The following is a 24,313-nucleotide window of genomic DNA, read 5'->3' as shown; positions in this document are numbered from 1 at the left end:
CATTTTCCATCAAAGTGAGAATTAGGATCCGCTTGGTTGGTGTGACTTGCGAGATTTTGTGTCTTGGCAAGTGAACGTGTCAGGAGGTTTTTGATCAATGTGGTGAATAAAATGAAACATTGCAGAACTAAGGGTTGAATTCTCACACATTGCTGCAAACAGTCATTGTCTTGTCCGTGTACAGTAATGTTCAGCACTTCATAATTCTTTGAAACAGCAAACAAATATTCCGTATGGAGGAAACGCTACTCACTACACATAACACTACAACTTTGAATTACATTAATAAAGGCTACATGCTAATTGTGTAGTTATGCAGCGGGGTTAGCAATTTCAGAAACTCAATTTATTATTGTGCTAGTCTGGCTTAATGTTACAATTGTTCTCCTCTTGCGTTCAAAGGGGCAACTAAATAGTGTAACATACAAACAAAGTCTTTCTCTTTAAATGTTTCATGACTGCAATACAGAGTCAACAATAATGAGTTTATGGACAGCTGCAAATATTGTATTATTATTATTATTATTATTATTATTATTATGACTTGTCTACAGGGTTTCTAACTAACAGACTAACCAACTGGGCTTCATTTCATCCACCTGCCCAGAACATTTCTATCACTGGAGAGGATATTGCATTGACATACATTTATTTCTTGGAAAATTACAGTGCAACAGTCTCACAGCAGTCTGTGAAATACTCTTGTTCATATAAAAACATATGTACATGAACACGTTGTGCTTCAAAGTCTTTGTTTAAATCTGCAAGAGAGGAGAATTCTAATATAAAATGTTTTTTCTGTTTTCTTTTTGTCCTTAGTTTTGAGATTTTTAATGTCATTTTCAGTTTTGTGTTGTAGTTTGATGTTTGGTTAGGTTTTTTGAAATAAAACTATTCAATTAGGTTTAGTAAAACATCATGCTTTAGGTTAAAATACAATGTTTACCACTTGCTTCACATCTCTTTTCAATAAGTTGAATGGGTGAAACGTCCCTCCAGAGTCGCTCTGACTTCTGTGATGAAATATTTTTTGTGTCCATGTACACAAATAAAGAGGTGGTATTTCTTTCATGCTTCGTAATTTGCCATGAGACTTGGCTCTACTGTAATTTTAAACCATGACTTCACGCTAAAACTCTGATCAAGATGTTGCTGATCATAATTATGGTCAAACCAACATACTATGAGGACACACACACAGATGCAATTTAATCATTAGTCATAAAAGAAACTCATTTTTGTTCTTGTCTTCAAATATATTGTGCATTAGGAAATATATTCTGGCTAGTAGTGAAATAGAGGCAAGAGATCACTGAAGAGATTAGAAAATAATGTACATCTTATGAAAGGTCAGATATTATTACACCCCAAATCTTGGCGAGGTGAAGGAGAGGTAGATCCTGATTTAATGGCACTCAGAGCCAGACAGGGCCCCTGGAGCATGTTTACACTCTGAGAGTTGTTGTTTAGATGTAGCCAGGAGGCCCGAAGTTTTCTGCCCCACTCTGTGTTTAAGTCATTCTGACATTACACCATGTAATCATTATAAATATCACCTTAACTCTATTATGTGCAGTGGTTAGCACTGTTGCCTCACAGCGAGAAGATCTGAGGTTCAAGTCACTTTCAGGTTGGGGACTCTCTGTGGGGTTTTTTCTGGGTACACCGGTTTCCTCCCACAGTCCAAAGACACACTTGGGCTCCAATTATCTAAAAAATTTAAACTTGGCAAAGATCTGAATGGGAATATTATCATTATCAAAATCAGCTCACAAAATAACTGACAGATCGTTTAAGACGTCAGGCAAAAAAAAAAAAAAAAAAAAAAAAACTAGAAACACGAGCTGACCAAATAAATAAATAAATAAATAAAATAATGGTAATAATAATTTGAAGCTATGGCTTTATGCTTAAAACGCCCAGTCAAATAATTTTCTTATGCTCACTGCATGTTGTCAGCATGACTATTTTAACTTCTTATCAGATGATTGTGAACGAGAACAGATTAATCTGAAGAGGTCAACTATGAGTTGTTATGCTTACTATTTACCAGCAGTTGGTGTCCTGCTTTCATCATGAATAAGGTTGTTGTTGTTGTTTAGCTCATCTGCTAGCTGAGCAAAAAGAAAAAAATGACAATGGTGGTTTCAGTCTAATTAGTGGATAACACGCGTTTTTAATAATAGTTGTTTGTACTCATGGGCCAATTGTTTCATATTTAATTGTTTTATGCTTGATGTGTATCGTGTGACACATTTGTACAAAAAACACACACAATAAAAACCCAAATCCACACTTTAATTTATGAGGTTTAGACGCATTGATTTGAATGCTCTGTTAAATCTGTCTTTGGACAGGTTACTTAATGCAAATGATTTCACATTAGTTGTATGACAGCGGTAATAACTTTCTCATATAAATCTTGACATTACATTTTAATGTTTTTTAATTGGCAGTGATTGCGGGATTGTGATACCCTCCTGTTTTGCTTGTTTAGGTTTGTGGGGGGATGTCAAGGCCTTTCTGCCGTGAGTGGATATAACACTTCCCCAAACACGAGCCCACTGTAGCTGCAAATGATCATCAATTACAAGTACCAAACAAACTAAGGAAGCACTTATAAATCAGACATCATTTCTGAAAAAAAAAAAAAAAGACTTATCAATGGTGGATCTGAACCAGGGGCAGTAAGACAGCTTGTTGGAATGACTTCTTATAAAGTGGTGGGGGCAAACTACTATATAACACTTATATAAATAAATAAAAATTATAACAAAAGTATGTTTTGAAATCTTGGCTTTTCTTTAAGACTTGTCTTGGAAACAAAATGTCTGATATATCCACGTCTTTTTGCATCCAGGGGAGTCGCCCCCTGCTGCCCATTACACTCAGCGCAGGTTTAAAGCACCTCCCATTGGCGAAGCTGCGTTTAACGTTTATATACAGAATATGTTTAAGTACACACGTTCACCAATATTTAATACTTTTTTAAGATACTGGCTGACAGGCAGCAATATTTTTTTATTTCCAAAAAGAAAATAAAAAAATATTTTAAAAAGGGCTACATACTGAACTTTGAAGCTGGAAACAAAGTATCGATATTAAGCGTTAGTGTTGATGAATTTGCGATAAGATCGATATTTGGATCAATCCGTCTATCTGTAGTAGGTAGTGTCATAACAACAGTGGCTGCGGTGAGTAGTTTTGCTTTTTGTAAATGTATAACTTTAAATTCAACCATGTAGTTTAAAATTAACCGCAAGCTTCTATGCCGATGACTTACAAAAAAAGCATTATATATTTAGCATTAAACACAAATACATATATTATATTAATATTTAGTGGCTTCGGTCGTCTTCTGTGCCACAATCACTGCTTTCTTCCCCGGTGCAGTGCTACAGTACAGCGCTCTGACACTTGTTTCACAACACGCGTGCACGCGCACACACTGAGCGCACGGGAGCAGGTGAGTCAAGCGCAGCTTTCAGCAGGTGCCGCCCCGCGTGTGAGCCGGCTAGGACGAGATGAAAGACACCGCTGCAACTCCCGATCTCTCCCCGGCTCCCTCCCCTCCCTGCACCGCGCGAACACGCCGACTCCCCCCTTTCTCCCCGCACCCTCCATCCATCCATCCCCACACACACCCTCCCCGCTTCCCCGCGCGCTCCGTGAGGTAGATTTGTAGTGACAGCAGCGGGTGCATTCGCCAGTCATTCTCCATAAAAGGTTCCGTCTGATCAAAGCCCTGCTGTGGCAGGGAGGCGGCCCGCTATATCGGTGAGTGTCTGCGTGTCTCCGGTGTCTCGCAGGGTTGAGGCGGTTTTGAAGCTCTATAAACACAAAACCCCTCTCTGTCTATCTCCCTGCTATTTACATTTGAGCTCCGTTTTGCCTTGGCAATAAAACATTGGTTTTATTCCCTCTGCCTGTAGCCCTTGTGACAGGCTCGGCTGCATTAATCAGCTCCTCCCGCTCAGAGTCAAGGATTCCTTAAACTGGAAGAATTAAATCTTTAAATACATTTTAAACGGAAATGTCTGACTGAAGTTATGTTAACAAGCCCCCAACCTGAGAGGTGTGTGTATTGAGCACAGTCCCCGGTGAGCGCTGAGGGGATCGCACACACACACACACACACACACACACACACACACACACACACACACACACACACACACACACACACACACACACACACACAAGGCAGAAACGAGGCAATGTGTTGTTATACATTTACCCATCCCGCTGTCAATTAGACAAACAATAAAAGTTCAGCTTTTCCCCACAATTTGAACATCCGAATATCAGGATGATACCACTGCAACCTGAACTTTTTAAGTCACCTGCCAGTCACATTCCCAATTTTCCATATTCATGTTGTTTTAAATCACCAGGAAGCCTGAGCAATCCCTCTTTAGCTCCTCATTAACATCAGTCGTCTCGTCAGAAGCAGACAGCATTATTCACCATCAATTAAGTGCAGCTGCATCCGAAGACAGTCTACTGCTGACACATCTTGGAACAAGGCCGGGATGCAAATGCAAATAAATAAAAAAAAAAGAAAAGAAAAGAAAGAAATTTGGCAATGCAAATTTAGGAAGCTGTTAAGACTTTAAGAGTAGACTCTGCACCCCCTCTACCCAAATTCTGTTATCTGCAGCACAAAGCTTTCTATACATTGATCTTTTTCCCCTCCTCACAACAGTTTCAGTCCCTGCTGAATAAAACATAGATCATCAACACATTGCTTGAAGTTGTTGTCCGTGCATCGAGGCCTTCTATCAGCAGAAAAAATGCAAATCTCACCAAGAAGGGAGACAAAATGTTAGGAACAAAGACCAATGTTGTTAATATATGAAATTCTACATGATTAAAAGATAGACTGTTTCATTTTCTGTTTGCATCTGTACCTATATTGCAGAGTTCAACTCAACTGTTTCTTCAAAACTGATACATTCTGTGATACATACATTCTTGTTACAAAATATTAAATGCTTATACAATGAAAATGACATTTTTCAGTCACTTTCCCATCCTGAGCATTGCGCTCCCAGCCTTAATGCTCAGAACACATAAGCTATATTTGTGTTTAAACAAAAATGCACTTTTAGCATCATCCTTTCTCACCACACACATTATAAAAATGCCAGTATCTCTGGACAATCATCCTCTCTGACCTTTAATGGACTTCCTGTTTGATTAAATTCAACCTGAAACTATGAAAAACAACCAGAGGATTTGCCAGCTGCTGGCCATTAGAAATTGATCAGATCCACAGTTTTCTATTCTATTACTAGTTACAACTTGTTTCTTACCGCTAGCCAAAATCAGATGCATTTAGTACAAAAGTTAAGCAGGAACAACAGAAATGAGTCCCAGTGTAATTAACACACCGTTTAATTCCAACAGTCAGTGAGAAAAAAAATTATTACAGCGTATTAGAAACATTACATTAGGCTCACTGTTGCTCTTCTTAGAGCTAAAACTTTGTTATGTTATGTTGGACTCGCTGATAATGCTCTCGAGACACTGCTCGAGTCCACAAAACAAAACAAAAAAAACATTCCTCATCGACAATCTGCTTAAATTCAAAAGCCCCTAAGCAAAGTTACATTTACAAGAGATCCTTCAGAGACACTCATACTGTATCTGACTGTTCTCCCATACAGGCAAAGTGGTGGCCATATGTACACTCTCTTTTATCGATGTGTGTGTACGTGTGTGTGTGTGTGTGTGAGTGAGAGAGAGAATGTATGTGTAGTTGTCTGTCCAATGGTTTTTAACTGTGTTACTGGGGGTAAGCCTCGATCACCATGGCATGACCCTGGAATAGACAAGAAAAGAAGAAATTACACTACAAAATAGCGACTATGTTAGTCTTAATACAAATATATTACTCTGAGGTCTATTAAATGTTAATCTCTCAGTCACAACAAATCTTATCACTTTGGGAGTTTTGAATTTCAAAATGTAAAATCAGAGTGTGTTACCTGTCCTCCAGCAGCACAGGCTGCTATGAGCCCATACTGTCCTCCCTCCTTCTTCAGTCTGTTTGCTACTGTGGTTGCCAGTCTGCAGCCAGTGGCACCGAATGGGTGACCCAAAGACAGAGAACCGCCCCACAGATTGAACTTCTCCATGGCAGGAGTCCCAACCTGCACACACAGCGACCATCAGGTCATGAGTGATGTAAACACCAGTGAAAACTCAACAGGACATCAGCTCAGGTGAATGGATTTCAGCTGAGGATGTCCACTTGACCTCAACAGAAAAAATTGTTGATGCTGTTAACAAAAAATGAAGGCCCAGACATTATCCACATATCCACCAATCTGCAATCTTTGGGGCTATAAAATAAAGGAAGGGCCACAGTGCCAAAAACTCCAGCTCCTTCAGTGGTCGTTTCAGCTCCCCTTTTAAAATGTTTCAAGGCTGTATTAAGATTGCTAACTTTGGATGCAGTGCGCTAACCAAGCTAGGTAAGAGAAGCCCATAACTTAATAATCGGTCTATGACAGCTTGATCAGAAGCCTTATAACACTGGCAGTTTTCCCAAGAAGCTAAATCATCAGGCAGCTCCCTGCTTTCAGATGAACTTTTATATGACCCCAGTTAAAGTGAGAAAGGCATTACAATACTTGATGCGATTGTGTAAAAATAATTGTTATCCAAGCATATTCAATTCTTTGTGGCTGTTCATGTTTTGCAGTGTGCTGCAAGCATCAAGGTGAGCTGCATGGATCTAGTTTTTGAGAAAAAGCAAACAGATGACCAACGGCCATCTTTACCTTCGATTTCCTGCCCATGTACGTCTGAGCAAACCAATCCGAGTCCATAGCCTTCAAATTTGCCATGATCTGACCCTGAAAAACACACACAAATATATATCCACCGAGTTACCATGGAAACCAGCCTGGAAATTGATATGTATTGATCCAACTGTGTTGAGTATGAAGCAGACATGTCAAATTTTACTCCTGCATGTGGACAACATTTATACTGTACATGACAACATGCTGAAACTCGATTAGAGGCAAACACAAAAATGTTGGTGGAGACGGACAGAATATTGATGGATCACATAGACTCACATACTTTTCCCCCCCTGAAATATATTGTAATAACTTACTGCGAATGCCTCGTGAAACTCAAAGACGTCAATATCACTCATGGACAAGCCGGCACGTTCCAGGACTTTAGGTGTAGCGTACGTTGGCCTAAAATAATCAAACAGAGAAAGCATGGAGGTAGAATAAGTCTTCTTTTTTTTAATAGTCCTCAAGACAATTAAGAAACCACCATCTAATCAAATCTACTGAGTAAGAAGTAGTAACTCACCCCAAAAGCAGCTGATCTTTGGGGTCCTGAGACACATAGACAAAGTCTCTGCCAGGATAAAATATTTAAATAAGCATATTGTGCAATCTAGCATTATTATAGAAGTTATTGTTAATCTACCAAGAAGACAGGGTTTAGATACCTGAGGTAGGCTTTAGGCTTGTAACCCATAGCCAAAGCTTTCTCTTCAGACATGACAAGCACAGCAGAGGCACCATCGGTCTGAGGACACACAAACAAGAATCTCAACTTCATGATCCAAGAACAGTTTCCAAAACTGAAAATTTGGAAGAACTAGTTTGAGCATGGTGACACAAGTGAACAAGAGGGTTTAGGATAAAAGGGTTTCCCATATATATAATATTGACTTTGGGCAACCTAAGTCAAGTATAGGAAACTTAAAAAAAATCTATTTTGTTCCCCATTTTTTATCAGACAAAATGACAGAGTTGGACAATCCCTTCGCTTTTATTTTGAAGTTTGATGACTGCTAACCAATGAGAGCTGTGCCTGCTCATCCTCATCATCTGTGCAGTTAGGTCTTTTGTGGCAGTCTCCAGAGTTTCTCCACCATGATGGACTGCAGCTGGTGATGTTAGTCCCCTTTATGATCTGAGGGTCCAATGTGAGCTGGCGGACCACTCTAATCAGAACTTGCACCAAGTGGAGAACTGGTTCAGGTGTTTGCTCAACTGAGATGAAAGAGTCTGCAGAGCATAAGGACTACTATCGCCAGCTGCTAGGATGGTGGAATTGGTGTTCAACCACAGGATGAGGAACTTGCAGAAGAAGCTGCTTCATTCACACAAAGTATATGTAATGATTGTTTTTTAATGAATTTCCTGAATAAAGTGTGGGTGCACCTGATTAAAGATTTTTAAGTTATTTCCTAATAAAGAATAAGATTTTGTCAAAACCAAACATATCTTTAACCCAGATACACAAAAGAAACAATTAGCGCCGTTTCTGTGTCTTTACCAGGAAAGAAGAGTTCGCAGCAGTGACTGTTCCATGAGGTTTAACGAAGGCAGGCTTTAGTTTGGCCATTTGATCCATGGATGATGGCCGTATGCCGTTGTCCTTTGACACAATATCACGACCTGAGGAGACATGAATGCCACTCTATTGTAAACATTTTTTTTTTTTTTTTTAAAAGAGGAAAGCCTAAAGTCTAGCCCATTCCTCTTATATTTTGTTCGATAATAACTAATATTTTCAATTTGAACCCTAACTCTACTTTCCAAATTGACTGAAAGCGATTTTTTCAAAAGTGATAGATGTCCAAGCGCAGTCAGATTATTTTAGCTTCTGCTAATTATTAATTATATTTATTTCAGATAGAATTAGTCCATATCATGCAAAAAACATAACAAAAAATCAAAATGTATAATTCAAAATTTCTCAAAGCCAATATGAAGTCTTTATATATTCTAAATGAGTCAATGTATAACATAATCTACAGTAAAGCTGGGTTTACCTGGCACTTTAAAGGAGATGACATCCTGCAGCAGCCCTTCGTCCTGGGCTTTTTTAGCCAGTGTGTGTGATCGCAGTGCAAACTCATCCTGCTCCACTCTGGAGACCCCAAATGCAGCAGCCAGACGATCAGCACTGTGGCCCATTGTTTCTGCTGTGGAGAACTCCGCAACAGCAGGAAGCTAGTACGGCACAACGGACAATTTGAGGGTTAAATACTATATGGTGTGAACAGAAGTAAGCCACTCTGAAATCAACTAAAACTGAAAGTTGTTAAATCATATATACCTCCGGGGAGAGGTGTGCAAGCCGGATGCTGCCAATCAGACTGAGCCTCTGGCCGAGTGTCTTTGCCTTGTTTAGGGACAACATGGTTTTCCTCATCTTACGGCTGTGACGAATGGGAACGTCTGACATGAATTCCACTCCGCCTGCTACAACAGCATCACACTGACCGGCAGCAATCAGACCAACGCCTGGAGAGATGGATAAAGAAGATGAAGACTAAAGATTAAAACAACCATTAAAAACCGAAAGTAAAATCAAAGAATTGCATGAAAATAGGTCAAGATCCATAGGCTTTACCTACTTTTCCTAATATAATGAATGTGATTTGGTTTAACACAAGAGGACACATCTGATCAGTATACTACTCCCCCTGTCATTTTTACAGACTTCACCTCCAACCTGCCAAATGTTGGTGTATGACAGTTTATTTTGATGCTTAAACATTAAGACCGGATGCCCTTTTTTCATTTAGGATTAAATTTTATTCATCTTGCTCCTTGCCCATAGGAGCTGTAAACAACTAAAAAGCGCATATAGCAGTTTATCACTGTTGCAGTGTACACAACTGTTTTGCAACTGCAATGCAGGACTACACTGAATATCAATAATAATAATAATAATAATAATGATATTTAGAACAAATTATACAGAGTCTCAGTGAAGAGGCTTCTTTTCCGGACATACTTGAGGTCATTGCCTGGTTGGAGGAGATGCAGGCCATGGTGACTGTGTGAGCTGGGATTTTGTCAGAGAAGCCTGCACCCAGTGCTGCCTGAAATCAAAGTAAACATAGAGCCACATTATACACAAATATAATTGTATTATGCATTTACAGATAATAAATGCACCACAATTATATTTTAGTACGCAATAACAAAGTTAAAGTTAACATTTACAATATGTGATATGTGTATGGGAGAGTGCTTATGTGTGCATACCTCTCTTGCTACGTTGCTGGTTTTAACCTCTTGAATGACTGTTCCATATATGATGTAGTCTACAGCATCTTTTGGTATACCTGTCCGTTTTAGCAGGCCCCTATATAAAAGAAAAAAAAAGAAGAAGATATAAACAAACACACAGAATGAGTAATTTTATTTTTTTTGCTAACGAGGGACAAACATAAATATTTGTTCATAAAGACCTTGTACAATGATCTGTCAGATCATTGTTCTGGCCTTCCTTCATCTCTTTCTAGTGTAAACTGATATACTTCATTCAGCTCCATTGCACTTTGCCCTCACATTACTTTTAAAGCTTACAATGTTTACTGCTTCATAATGACTAGAAGAGTCTAAGAGATATTTTAACAGATCATCAGCAGTTCAGAGTGACACAGTACAACATATAAATGAAAAGTAGTTTTTAAAAATCATTCATTCAAATCATGGTAGCCTTGTCTAAAAAGTGTCCAAATATACAATTATTTTTGCAGGGTTTCTTTGTGGAGCAAAAAAACCCTGCAAGCATTTACCCATTTAAACCTCTGATTCAGTTAGAACAAGTTCAAAACTGGATCTGCAAACTATTATTTAATTTGCAGATAAACATTTGACATTGACTTTGCTGGTCTCAACAGACAGTCATCAGAAAAACAATGCAACCATAGACTTACTGCAGAGCTGCTCTGGCCAGGTCATGTGGCATTAGGTCAGCATACCTGTAGAGACCAACCAAAAAGTTTTTTCTTTTGTTTAAGCCACAAATTATTTTCCACTACAAAATGTTCTTGACTGTTTTTTAAGTGTTCAGTACTCCGTGTAGCACAATACAATAAACGTAAAGTGAGAACACAAAGAAAAGAGCCGAGACATACGTGGTTCCAGACAACAGGAAAGGGGTTCGAACTCCTTCCACCAGCACTATGTTCTTTACACCAGGTCGAGCCAGCGTCTTCTTGCTCTTTGTTTGAACTGAAAGAAAATAATTAAAAATAAGACTTACAGCAAGGGCATCTCAGCATCTGCTAGGGGAAGTAGGTTTATACATATTATGTCCAGGCAAATAAATCAGCGATTAAAGGCTTTGGTTACCATTCTGCTTTCAAAAAAAATCTATAATACACATAGCCATAATCTGGATAAAAATTATCATTATAGTAAAAAACTTACCTTGAGACTGAAGCTGGGCTGTTGTACTGAGAGATCGTGCACCTTAGACAAAGAAAAATAAAGAAATTATCATTATAAACCTAAAAGTACCAGATTTTAAATGCTAATATTGAACTGGAAGCAGCTGTACTGCATCTTTAATTTCTGACTCTTAGTCATGTATTTCCTTAATTACTTATGGATATTTGAAATATATTAAACTGTTATGGGAACAAATGACAACTTACCAAATCGCACTGCCCAGGAAGAGCTGACTGAGCAGCTCCGAATTGGGTTCATCAACATGGAAGCCATTCTGTTCTCTGTGGCAAGAAATGTTACTGCAAAGTTTATGGAAATGTTTAACATTTCAGATTCAAAACATTTTAAATTAACTTGGATATTTTAGGACTTCTTTGTGTTTTTCTTAGAATTCCTTACTTTTTTTGTGTGAATTCACAACGACTTAAAAAATATATATATTCCTGAAACCACACAATCCATGGAGGATATATTTATTACTATTATATTGTAGCCTTATTGCATGGGCAGGAGTGTTACACAACCACAACCTCTCAGATCATACTCCGTTCTACTTTCATGTCTGAGTCCTGGTTTTGTTTGACTAAAATCACTTTGCCATATATCTTAAACAACACCTCTTTAGAATTTGCTCCTATCAATTCTTATTTTTTATCTTTTTTCAGTATACAGGGATTTTTATATTTTATTATGTGGTTCAATGAATAAAACTGAAAAATTACTGAATCACCAAGCATCACCAAAACCGTTTCAATGTGCCTAGACTTTGACTCTGCTAATCTGTGGAAGGTTATAGGAAAGGATGCACACATTCTTCCAAAATATATTTGGCAGAGAGCACTGCTGATCATTTTCACAATTATGAAAACATTCAGTTACCCCCGGAAACTCTATGGATAGGGGCACTGTCATCCTGAAAAGGTAGGTGAATAAAGGTGATCAGTCAGAACTCATGACCTCTTGATTTCGGTCACTGTTCCTTCTCAGAGCATAAGTCGATCCAAACTATGCCAAAAAAAAAAAAAACTAAACTAATAAATGCACCTTATAGCACATAAGAACCACCACTTCCACTAATTTTGGGGCTCAGGAGTTTACTACTTTCCTTTAATTTGTCATACAACAACGGTCACCCTGCCCAACCCCCTCTACCCTAGCTTTGACCCTTCACCTAGATTTCTCTCCTGGAGAATGACAGAGCCCTATGTGCAGAATCACAAGACTAATACTGACTGCGTATCGACAAATTATATAAGTCCAAATAAAGCAACAAAATATAACCTTATAGTATCGACGAAATCTAAAATAAAAACAGCGATTTAGCTGGAAGCTGCATGCAAGACTAGCTCAACTAGCTAGCTACTTGTGAGCTAAAATTTAATCAGCAAAAATTCCTGCCGCTGTGTTTGAGATGAAAAAAATCAGTTTGCAGAACCCGTATAACAGCTTTTAACTTTCTAACCTCACCAGATACGTTTAAGCTCACCTGTTTTTATGGTTTATATCCCAGCACACTGCTTCCCTGTCTAATGACCGGCCAGACCCACCAGGACTACAAAAACTGCTTTAAAGGACCCACCCAGTGACTAAGCCGACCAACGGTGTGCCTGAAGCAAAACAATAAAGCACACATTAATATTACTAAATTACACTGCTGTTCACATTCATTATAACCTGCATCACAACTAGGTCCTTCTCTAAAACTAAAAAATAATGACTTGAAATATTAATCTTTTAAACTAAGACACTTTTCAAGCCCCACCGGCGGCCTATATTAAACGGTACTCTTGCGCCCTCACCGGTCAGTCATCGTAATAGATTTTGTTGATTGCACTTGTATGTATGTTGCGGTTGACGCTTTACTAACGCTTCAGGTGGAAATGGCAGTCACTCGTGCAGCAGGTGTTTTCTCCAAGTTTGCAACAGGCAAACACCCTTTATTGTCAGGTATATTTAAAATCACTCATCTTTTGTTGTTGTTGTTGAAGGTACTTTAATTTAATTTTTGTCGTTTTAATTTACTCTTTGTCGAATTTGTACTCGATGGTAGCATTTGACCTCAAGCTGTTAGTGGATAACTGAAAATATAATAACTCAGAATTTGCTTTTTTTTTCTTGAAAAATTACTCAAGTGGTTTAAAAAAAACGTTGTAAAGGGAGATATTTTTCAAATGGAACTGTGGGTAAAACATTTTTAATTACATTAATTATTAAAAGCTGGCATATAATTAGATCTTCTGCACTGACGTTAGTAACGCCTGTGTTTACTGTCTGTTGTAGTAAAAGGTTTAATGTTAGAGTTTTTAGTTTTTTGGTGATAACAGCATACAGGGCTGCAATACTAAGTTACTGTCTTAATTTCTGTCTTTCTGCTCAGTCACGACTAACTTTAGCAGAATTGTATTAACTTGTTCTTTTCCTTATGTTAGGGGAAACTTGTCCTAGAGGAAAGTCAAGGGCCTCTCCTTTTTATTCAGGAGCACTCAAAATTCTTATTGCCTCTTTCTGCTCTTAGGTCATGCCAGATGGATTTTCTCTGTATCATCACATTTGGCAGGTAAAGAGGGTTTTGATGATGATCGGTGCACCAAATACCCAAGAGTACACTCACATCCATCACAAATCGGTGGTTTACTAAAGAACCAACGATTCTTTAGTAAAGGTTCAGCTGTATTAATTTAGTGTGGTCTGTGTTCCCCCAACATCCATGTGCTATCTTAAACAAAAGTAATATTCATATAGTGTTGACTCATTTAGATGAACTGTTTGCATACTTTAGTTCTTGTTAAACATTAGCAAAACAGGTTTTTGCACAGCTGTTCTGCAAACATTTATCTTTAAAATCTGCATTGTACTTTCTTTCCTATCTTGTTATAGCTTGACTTGTTACTGCTCATTATAGTTTACGAGAATAATGTGAAACTATTGGTAACAATGTTGCTCCATTCTGTTTCATTAGCATATGCATGCACAGTACAAGCAAAACAAGGCTGGAGTGTTAAACCAAAGTCTTTCTACAAGCAAGTCCCATTCCTCAGAGGTCATATCAAAGTGTCTCTCAGTAATTATTTGGGCAGTTAATTTAGATAATACTTCAAAATAAAGTTTAAATTCAGTGCTTAAGAACATGAAACTGTATGCATGGAATTGCCTAAATCTAATAAAACAGATTAAAAGTTGTAAAGGGAAGTAAAGTTTTATAAAAAAAAAAGAAACTTAAGCGTTACAAAATTCTCACTTTTTTTTTGAGTAAAATATCTGCTTATACAAAAAAATATTATTGTAATCTATCTCATTCTTTAATTGCTGTTTTCTCTTTTTTAGCTCATAAACATATCAGCTTCGAGTACAAGGACGATGTGGCTGTTATACGATTCAATGACCCAGCATCGAAGGTGTGTGCGTCTGTTTGTGGATATGAAACAGTACACGTCTTAGAGAGAGATTAAGTTTGTAACGGTTCTGACTACATGTTTCACTCTTGAAATGACATAATTTTGTTGTTTTGTGTGTGTAGGTGAACAAACAGTCTCTGCAGTTGCATGAGTTGGCTGACGTGTTGGGAGACATCTGGCTTTATAGATCTTCAAAAAGTGTTGTCCTCATTTCAGGCAAACCCGGCTGTTTCCTTGCTGGAGCAGATAGCAAGTAGGCTTTTGAGGGCTTTCACAGTCTCTGATGTGTGTGGTGTATTCTGTGTTGCTTTTTGTTTTGTTTGTTTTGTAAGTGTAAAAGTGCAAATAAACCAGGACGTATTTTACGAAAAAAGTCAAATGGATCAAATTTAATATGCTTAATTGAAAAGTGAGTAATTTATCTTGATTTTTTTTCTTTTCTTTGCTCTCAGTATGCTTTCAGTCCTGTACAACTAGTGAGGAGGTCGCCAGTCTCTGTGAGGAAGCTCAGAAGTTGTTTAGGAGAATTGAGCAGTCTCGTGTCCCCATTGTCGCCGCTATCCATGGCTCATGCGTGAGTCGAGGCCTTGAGGTACAACAGTTTGTGTCAAAATGCCAATTTGGCTTAAAAAATGGGCAGTAACTCTCAGTTTTGTAACTTTTCTGTAGCTTGCAACAGCCTGCCACTACAGAATTGCCACGAAGAGTAAAGAAACAGTCCTGGGGACTCCGGAGGTCATGTTGGGACTGCTGCCGGGAGCAGGTGGCACTCAGAGACTACCTAAAATGGTATAAATGCACACACTCATATTAATCAGTTCCTCAGTGAAAGTCTTGAAAGCATTGCTGCAGTCTTGTGCTAGTGGCTACTGCAGTACACAGGAGTATAATAAGGTCAAGACTCTCACTTGGGCCAATACCAGCTCACTGTCTTCAATTCTGCTTGTTGCACATGTTTAGGTGGGTCTCCTGGGAGCTTTTGATATGCTGCTGTCAGGCAAGAACATCACAGCAGACGAAGCCAAGAAGATGGGTCTAGTGGACCAGCTTGTGGACCCTCTGGGTATGTTATACATGTGGCATTTCTTCAATGAATGTACCGTTTTTCTGTTGTAATCTTAAGGGAGAGGGTGGTGGGGAATTAAACTTTTTAGCAGCTCAAGACTGAGCCTTCAATTAGTGACATGTTTCATTTTTCTCTGTGCTTCTTTTATATTTATATTTCAGGTCCTGGTCTGAAGTCTCCAGAGGAACGAACGATGGAATACCTTGAGGAAGTTGCAGTGGGTGTTGCCAATGACTTGGCCAACAAAAAGATTCCCCTTACTAGGGAAAAAAGATTTAGACTGAGTGAGTGAACTCGTGTTCAGCCCAGTTGTCTTTATACCGCCAAGGATTTGTTCCATGAAATCATTTGCAACTGGCTTGTTTTTTCAGTCCCAGCGGTTGGGGCCACCAACTGCAGTTTCTTGAATGGCCACTTGAGGCCGACTCCAAAAGAAAGTCAATTCCCAAAGACTAAATTTCAAAATGTTCGGCCATACAGCAGGGAAAAAAATGCCCACAGGTAGTATAAAAAATGTCTTTGGTCTCTTCAAACAAAAAAAAAAAAATTACTAACACATTTCAAACCGGTGATTAATTCTTTCCCTCTTCAGAGGTATTTACTTAGTACTTAGTTCCTCCTACGCCGAGCGGCGCATCGGGCAGCTAGTGATCTCCATCGATGTCGGTCAGCAGCGACTGCTTCAGCTTCGTCCCAGGCAATGTCGACAGTTCTCAGATCGTCCATAAATGTTCGACGCCATGTGATCTTTGGTCGGCCTTGCTTTCGCTTGCCAGTGCGTGGACGCCATGTCATGGCAATCTTAGCTCGGCGATGAGGGGGTAGGCGTAAAATATGTCCCGCAAAGCGAAAGCGCCTTTCTGCAACAACATCGGCTAATGGGCGGGTGCCTGCTCTTCGTAGGACCTCCTCATTTGTTATTCGGTCCCGGTAGGAAATTCTCAGGATTCGCCGCAAGCCACGTTGTTGAAGCACGTTCAGGTGTTGAATAATTGCACTTGTTGAGTGCCAGGTTTCACTAGCGTAACGTGCAGTAGGGAAGACTATAGAGTTCAGTAGTCTGATCTTGACCCTTACATTCAGGGAGGTCGAGTTCCAAATAGGTTGGAGACGTCGCAGGACACCAACTGCCTTCCCTACTCTGGCGTCGACATCCCGATCAGAGACCCCGTCATTCGAGATGATGCTGCCAAGATATGTAAAATTCTCCACCTCTTCAGCACGTTGTTGGTTGATCATGACAGGAATGCGGGCACGTGCATAGCCAACTCGGAGTACCTTGGTTTTTTTGGCACTGATTCTTAATCCAACTTTCGTTGCCTCCCTCTGCAGGGCCGCGGTCAACTTTTGGAGGTCTTCCTGAGTCGAGCCCAGCAGGGCGATGTCATCTGCGAAGTCCAAGTCAGTGAGATTACACGCTTCGTGCCAGGGCACACCGATGCCAGCTTGGTCAACTGATCGTCGCATGATGAAGTCAATTACCAACAGGAAGAGGAAAGGGGATAGCACGCATCCTTGTCGGACGCCAGTATTGATCTTGAAGAAGGCTGTGCAGCCGTCATCCGTCCGGACGCAGCAACGGGAGTTGGAGTAGAGACAACGAAAGGCATCTACAAACTGCTGAGGGACTCCATAGTGGCGTAGGATAGCCCATAGAGTCGGCCGGTAGACGCTGTCAAAAGCCTTCTCGAAGTCAATGAAATTAATAGAAATCTTCTTTTGGTATTCCAATGTTTGTTCAATGATCATGCGGAGGGTGAAGATTTGCTCGACGCATGACCGGCCACTCCGAAACCCAGCCTGCTCTTCTCGCAATCGTTCGTTCACAGCGTGAAAAGAGCGAGGCAAAACACTTTCCTGGGTACCGACAGCAACGTGATGCCCCGCCAGTTGTTACAGTCACCCAAATCACCTTTTTTTGGAAGTTTGATAATGGTGCCTTTTGTCCAATCATCGGGTACATGTGATGTTGACCAGCAGGCGTTTAGGAGTCTTGTAAGGGCGGCTTCAAGATGGGGTCCACCATACTTCAGCATTTCGGCGAGGATTTCGTCCAGGCCTGCGGCCTTTCCACTCTTGAGGAGTCGGATCGCTGTCTTGACTTCAGTGATGCTGATTTGTCCGATATCGACAGGAAGAAGATCCATGGAAGGTGCCAGGTTTTCGGCCTCGAACCGTTGGGGTGGCTCAGGTTGGTTCAGAGTATCGCGGAAGTGTTCGACCCATCGTTGTTCTTGTTCAGCTGCAGTAAGAAGGACACGTCCATTTTTGTCTCGGATTGGAACACCGCGGCCACCACGAGCCCCAGTTAGATCTCGTACAATGCGATATAAGGTTCGGGTATCGTTCCGATCGGCTGCTTCTTGGGCTTCGATGCCTTTAGCTTCGATCCATTCACGCTTGTCACGCCGGCAGCTGCGTTTGACCTGTCGGGCAAGGTCTTGGTAGGTGGCCATGGCCCTCTCACGCTGGTCTGCAGAAGCATGTGGGTCAAAGGCCACCTGGTCCCGAACTGACTTTGCCAAGCGACGTTGATCTATAAGTTCCCATGAACGGTCGGAGATCCAGCGCTCCTTAAAGCCGCCCCGTCGGCGACCAATCTTCGATTCTGCTGCACCGACCACAGCCTCTTTTAGCTCATCCCAGAGAGTATCTGGATTTTTGTTGTTATTTCCTTCCGCAGCAAGGAGCTGGAAGCGGTTTCTCAATTCGAGTTGAACTCCCTGATTCAGTCGATACTGAGATTCACTTGCTGTTTCCGTAGCAATTGGAGTTTTTACAGGGTGGGGTTGCTAGCCCCACGCCCAGCCCTCCTCCTTTCTCATCCGGGCTTGGGACCGGCAATGGCAGAGTCTTCAGAGGTTTCTGTCATATTTCAGGCCTGAACAAAATGAATGGGTGTGCATCAGAATGTAGTGATAACCTCCCATGTACCCTTAATGGCGAGTACGCTGCCTTACTAGTTCCCTTAGAAAAACCTGCAGCCCATTTTAGTGGTTGTCAAACCACGTCTTTATTGATTTTACATTAAGGTGTCAAAACACACCATTGAGAATTCAAGGAGGTTGTCAAATTTCAGTTTTATCATTTAAAATTTTAACTGATAAACTGTCTATGGTATCTTCTAATTGGCAAATACCAGCTGTACACATTTACACAACAAAAAATGAAAACCTGTCACTGTAAACGTGTGTGTGCAGAGCTGTGGGACGCAGTCACGGGCCTGGGTCCAGTGACGAAGATCATCTACAGCACTGTCACTAAAAGAGTCCAGAAACAAACTAAAAACCTCTACCCTGCTCCGTTCCAGATTATTGAGGTAAAGAGTACACTTATGGGTGAAGATAAACACATTAGCGCATGATGTTGCTGCTGAGTGTCTCATGCTGTCTTATTTTAATGTGCAGTGTGTTAAAACTGGCATAGAGCACGGCAGTAACGCAGGTTATTTGGCTGAAGCTCAGGTGAGTTGGACTAACAGAATTTTTTTTTTTTTTCTCAGTCAGATGGATTTTTAAAAAAAATCCTCCTGGCCTTTTGGTAGATGTCATACATGTGCTGCATTTTGACCATTGTGACCTTTTGTGTTTTGCTGGGTGTTTTTTCTGTTTTGTTTTTTCACTCTGTAGTTAGTGTTGGGAAAAGAGCAGAGTTTGGGTTACAACAGGAACCTTCCTCATTCATCAAATGATGAATGTGGAGTGACAGACTCCTCTCACTAATGCCATAAGTATGTGCATAAAGCCCCATCACCAATGAACACCTTAGGCCTAAACGAGTCATGCCAAGAGCTTTGACAAAATGGCATTAATTGATGTCCCGGGAATGAGAATGGGCTGCTTAACAGTTTAGGCTTGTGGGTTTCATTGATGACTCTATAATCAAGTTTTTGGATTTGTTGTTGTTAAAGAGACTAATTGTATTTGTTAAATTCTTGTTGCTTTTAACCCTTCATAGAGCTTTGGTAAGTTGGTGATGACTTCTGAATCCAAAGCTTTGATTGGACTTCACAATGGTCGTTTGTTGTGTAAGAAGAACCGATTTGGTCCCCCAGAAAAGGAAGTAAAGTAAGAACTGTAAACAGGGGTGATTTATGTTGCCATATACATTTGCTGTCTATATACAGTTGCCTCAGCGATAGTAGTAAGACACCTGTACAAAATGTTTGCAACAGAAAGCTGGCCATTCTGGGTGCAGGGCTAATGGGAGCAGGTATAGCACAGGTATCTGTAGATAAAGGCCTCACCAGCATCCTAAAGGACACCACAGAGGATGCCATCAGCAAAGGATATGAAAAGGTTTATAAAAGGTAATATAAACGCATTCTATACTATTTATTTATTTATTTATTTTATTTATTGAAAAATAAAAGTGGCTTTACAGTTTGAAGTATTTTTGTTTGTTCGGGGGTTTTTTTTTTTTTTCTCCTCAAAATGTTCTTGATCTTCAGTTTCGACACCAGGGTGAAGAAGAAAGCCATGATATCATTTGAGCGTGACGCCATTATGTCTAATCTGTCGATTCAGACGGATTACTCTGGTTTTGAGTCTGCTGACATGGTGATAGAGGCTGTGTTTGAAGACCTCAACATTAAACATAAAGTCCTCAAGGAGGTGGAGGCAGTGAGTGCAGTTTTGCTTGAACTACTCTGTCTTTAACTGTTTTAGTTAGAGGTGGTTAAATTGGCATTGAAAATGTATTACAATAAATGGGCATCTAAGAACTTCTAAATTACTTTGAGCAAGAACTGGTGCAGAACTAACCTGTTTGGAGAAATCTCGCCTTAATTTAGGTTTTAACTTGAGAAAATTCTCAGGCCAACCCAAAGTAACTGTTAAAGAACTTAGTGGGATTGATGTAGATGAGGCTTTCCTTTTCTTGTTTGGAGTTTCAATCATTTTTGAGAAGCTTTTGGTTGCATGCAGGTAGTATTATGTCATTATTATTCTAGCATAGCTATATTAGCTGTTTAACAGTTATTTTCTGTCTAAGACTTATTTGCATTACTAAGTAATCACTGGCATGTGGAATGTGAATTCACTAGCTGACTATGGCTATCTTGGCTGCTACTGCTACTTTCCAGAATAATGTCCAGATAGCTAAAGTTATAAGGAAATGTACTCTTCCCCCTCCCGCCCAGGTTACCCCACCACACTGCATATTTGCGACCAACACCTCAGCTCTACCCGTCAGAGACATCGCTGCTGCCAGCAAACGCCCTGAAAAAGTCAGAAATGCTCCAAACTTTTACTTTCAACATATCTTCAGTGTTACAGTAATTTAAAAAAAATGTAATGTTGATTCATGCTTGCACAGTTGAGTTCTACCTTAATTTTCACTTGACTTTCTTGGTGATTATTATCGTGGCTTTAAAATAATGGCTTCTCAACATATTATTAAGAATCTTTATTTCCTGTGTGATGTTTGACCAATTTGCATATGTGCCTGTGCAGGTGATTGGCATACACTATTTCTCCCCAGTGGACAAGATGCAACTGGTGGAGATTGTCACCACAGATAAGACATCTAAGGACACGCTGGCTGCTGCTGTCAGCGTGGCCCTGAAACAGGGAAAGATTGTCGTCACTGTCAAGGTGATGGCAACTCTGAAAGTGTTCTTCAGTCAGTATTTCAGCCTATGTGAATCTTATTTTCATCTTAGTCATTTTGCTCGTTGTTCTATTATATCTTGGTGCATGTCTCCATCTTGTGTTGCTCTCTTTCTGCCTCGAAACCCACTGAACTACAGGATGGTCCGGGCTTTTACACCACGCGCTGCATGGGTTGCTTGCTTATGGAGTCTCTGAGACTTCTTCAGGTAATCAAAGACTTGGAGAAATAATAGTGTTGCCAATTTTTCCCTGCTAAAGAAATGGTTGAGCATCAGGTCCCAGTAATTATTTAAAGCATTTATTTTTATCTTTTTACATTTGCTTTAAAATAACCCACATTTTGTTCCACAGGAAGGTGTGACCGCAACAAAAAGCGATTTCCTGGCAACAAGCTTTGGTTTTAATGTCGGACCTTTCGCAGTCACTGATGAAGTCGGTGTTGACATAGGATTACATATTTCAGAGGTAATCTTTCACTTACTTTGTTGATTTAGATTTTTGGGACAGATGGGATTTTGTATTCTGTGTTTATTGTTGGATTTAGATGCTGTGCAAAGCCTTCGGTTCCCGTTATGAAGGAGGAAGCCTGGAGATTGTCAAGACCATGTTGGAAAAAGGCCTCAAAGGTTAAAACATTTCACATTAAAATAGGGGCATTATCACTCACTACTAATTTGTCACGCACTCATGCCTAAGTATTGGAATTGATGAGAATTTAGCGATTCCGATTGCATTAGTGATATTACTGATTTTTACTATTTGATTTGATTCTTTTATGGATTTTCATTCTGTTCTCTGACTTCGCTTTGAGACTCATCACCACCTTAAAGCAGCATATCAAAGACATTAAATTTTTTTAAATGAATTGCATTTTGAGTGGTCAAATGTAAAGTCAGACATCGTCTACCTACATCAGTTTTACATTCAGAAAAGTCAAATGGACTCTACCATGAACTCCTAAGAAGAAAGAGAGGTTACAATGGACACATTTGTTAACTGCTGATAAAAGTGATGTTTGTGTTCTGCCTTAGCTAAGGAGATGATGCTGAAGTGTGTTCCAATTTATGACTTCTTGGGCTGGAGCCTATCCCAGCTGTCTTAGGGCAGACTTAGTTTAAATATTAAGGGTTAAGAATATCATTGAGATGAATTTTTCTATAACAGGAACTGTTACCCTAAAATGGTGACTTTAATATAATCAAAAATGGATTTATCTTGCTACCTGATTTCTAAAATCTAACCCTGTAAGGGCACAGGTTTCTAAGACTGAGGAACACGTTTGAGGATCAGCTTACCATTCACACAAACACGATTCTAATGCTTTATTTTTAAATTATAGGTTGTAAATCTGGAAAAGGATTCTTTCTCTATGGAAAGACTAAGAGTGTGAATCCTGAAGTAGAAGAAATTCTCAAGAACCATCAAGTGACTGCTCCCTCTGCAATGTAAGAAAACAGCCTCTCGTCTGATCTACTAATTGCCCTGTTCTGATCTGTCTCTCTGAAGTTATGTGTTTGCTGCAGTTCTTCAGAATACGACATGCAGTACCGGCTGCTGTCTCGCTGCATAAACGAGTCGTTAATGTGTCTCCAGGAGGGAATAATACAAAGCCCTCTAGAAGGAGACATTGGAGCAGTGTTTGGATATGGGTTTCCTCCCATGCACGGTGGTATGTCTCCAACATTTGTATACTTTTGAACTAGATATTTATATTAGTAAACTGATGGTTATCGATTGTGTTGGTGCTAATCGACCTTTTGTTATTCCTACATTTATCAGGTCCGTTCAGATTTGTTGACACATTTGGTGCAGAGCGCCTTGTGAGCCTCATGAAACGTTTTGAGGATGTTTATGGAAACCAGTTTACACCCTGCCAGCTTCTACTAGACCACACCAAAGACCCCAGCAAAAGGTTTTACCAATCATCCCCCTCCCTGCTTCAATACTAAAAACAACTTAGCGTTTTGAGAGAGGGACTAGTAGTCCCCCCTTTGGTATGTCTGAACTGTTAGAGCAGCAAATATGTCTTCTAAGATCAAACTAAAGGAATCAACCTAAAATAATCCAAGGAAAGATTTCAGAATAAGGTAACAGCTCATTTATGAAACTAAGCTGCTATTAAAAAATAATTGTATAACTATAAACAACATTTCTAGGAGACCAAATGGTCTATTATAACTATCTACCAGCTTTACAGATTTCCGCTTACATCATTTATATAATCAGAAAGTGATACTTTCATGTATTATGTGTTATGGCTCAAGTGGGTGTGACCACCAAACTTTTTCTTTTCATCTTTTTGGGGTGTTTTCTTTCTTTTAATTTATTTATATTTTTTTATACAAATTGTGGTAATGTGTCCAACCTCCCCTGACCTATGCTAAATTAGCCATAACCCATTTTGGCCCGCAACATGACCAAATGAAGCCCAGATGTTGCAGCTATCTGGATTCTATCTGGCACCAGTGTTAACTCAAACTCCCAACAACCAAAATAAAAAGTGAAGGTTGCATTAAAACATCAGGTGTCATTCGGTTTATTTTTTTGATCTCTCCTTTATTTCTTCAGTGGCTTTGTAGTTACAAGATTGCAGAGTAGATCAGTATTACATGAGTGTAGTAGATCAGAGTGAAACTTTACTTCAGCTTTTGCCCTGGCTGAAACCCATCAAATCTGGGGATAATAGTAAAAAAAATTACAGGTAGTGATTCACAACAACATAAATTGCATTGTCAGTTATTTGGATCATTTGGATGATCTTGCTTTGTGATTGCCCTCAGTGTAGCCAGTTATATTACAATACTGTCCTCAGGATACACCCCTCAAATAGAACACACAGGTAAGAGCAGAGATCTAGTTTGGGGCCGGGGGGCATCTGCCCCTCTCTCAGCAGATTTGTACATTAGCAGATTTGTTCAACGGCTCAGTAACACAAATATCTAGTCAACCACATGACAGCAACTTAGTGTATTTATGCATGTAAACATAGCAAAGATGACCTCCTGA

The 24,313-nt window shown here is 39.8% G+C and overlaps 2 protein-coding genes across 3 annotated transcripts; one reads left to right on the top strand and one right to left on the bottom strand.

Annotated features, from left to right (window-relative positions):
- Positions 1–5,379: 5,379 nt before the first annotated feature.
- hadhb (hydroxyacyl-CoA dehydrogenase trifunctional multienzyme complex subunit beta) lies at positions 5,380–12,834 on the bottom strand. Of its 2 annotated transcripts, none has more exons than XM_085382267.1 (16): positions 12,721–12,834; positions 11,441–11,515; positions 11,214–11,255; positions 10,919–11,015; positions 10,718–10,762; positions 10,041–10,140; positions 9,787–9,874; positions 9,103–9,290; positions 8,816–8,996; positions 8,317–8,438; positions 7,481–7,560; positions 7,339–7,386; positions 7,130–7,217; positions 6,789–6,863; positions 5,991–6,155; positions 5,380–5,824 (listed from the first exon to the last, which is right to left on the bottom strand). In XM_085382267.1, the coding sequence occupies exons 2-16, from the start codon at positions 11,505–11,507 to the stop codon at positions 5,789–5,791; spliced, it is 1,422 nt and encodes a 473-aa protein (XP_085238393.1). In that variant the 5' UTR covers positions 11,508–11,515; positions 12,721–12,834; the 3' UTR covers positions 5,380–5,788. The 2 variants fall into 2 exon arrangements, with proteins under 2 accessions (XP_085238393.1, XP_085238394.1); XM_085382268.1 differs by having other exon boundaries at positions 11,441–11,533; positions 12,721–12,788.
- Positions 12,835–15,352: 2,518 nt separating this feature from the next.
- On the top strand, positions 15,353–23,333 carry hadhaa (hydroxyacyl-CoA dehydrogenase trifunctional multienzyme complex subunit alpha a). Its single transcript, XM_085382049.1, has 16 exons — positions 15,353–15,418; positions 15,590–15,692; positions 15,857–15,979; positions 18,896–19,014; positions 19,103–19,159; positions 19,653–19,762; positions 19,870–20,004; positions 20,146–20,317; positions 20,836–20,922; positions 21,149–21,289; positions 21,445–21,513; positions 21,659–21,772; positions 21,852–21,933; positions 22,647–22,752; positions 22,831–22,976; positions 23,087–23,333. The coding sequence occupies exons 1-16, from the start codon at positions 15,368–15,370 to the stop codon at positions 23,254–23,256; spliced, it is 1,785 nt and encodes a 594-aa protein (XP_085238175.1). The 5' UTR covers positions 15,353–15,367; the 3' UTR covers positions 23,257–23,333.
- The last annotated feature ends 980 nt before the right edge of the window (positions 23,334–24,313 follow it).

This window comes from Rhamphochromis longiceps, linkage group LG15, assembly GCF_057381845.1.
Source record: "Rhamphochromis longiceps isolate RC_006_pf linkage group LG15, R_longiceps_female_GT1.1, whole genome shotgun sequence".
NCBI classification, from domain to species: domain Eukaryota; kingdom Metazoa; phylum Chordata; class Actinopteri; order Cichliformes; family Cichlidae; genus Rhamphochromis; species Rhamphochromis longiceps.
Note: the sequence above shows the minus strand (reverse complement) of the source record. Positions and strands in the feature narration are given on the sequence as shown.

Bases quoted from the DNA above. Each gene is read 5' to 3' on its own strand.
- hadhb (XM_085382267.1), bottom strand. From the start codon at position 11,507: ATGGCTTCCATGTTGATGAACCCAATTCGGAGCTGCTCAGTCAGCTCT. The intron at 11,256-11,440 runs GTAAGTTGTCAT...TCTTTGTCTAAG, and splicing joins TTCCTGGGCAGTGCGATTTG to GTGCACGATCTCTCAGTACA. The intron at 11,016-11,213 runs GTAAGTTTTTTA...ATTTTCTTTCAG, and splicing joins AGCCCAGCTTCAGTCTCAAG to TTCAAACAAAGAGCAAGAAG.
- hadhaa (XM_085382049.1), top strand. From the start codon at position 15,368: ATGTTGGGACTGCTGCCGGGAGCAGGTGGCACTCAGAGACTACCTAAA. The intron at 20,923-21,148 runs GTCAGAAATGCT...GTGCCTGTGCAG, and splicing joins CCAGCAAACGCCCTGAAAAA to GTGATTGGCATACACTATTT. The intron at 21,773-21,851 runs GTAATCTTTCAC...TGTTGGATTTAG, and splicing joins TAGGATTACATATTTCAGAG to ATGCTGTGCAAAGCCTTCGG.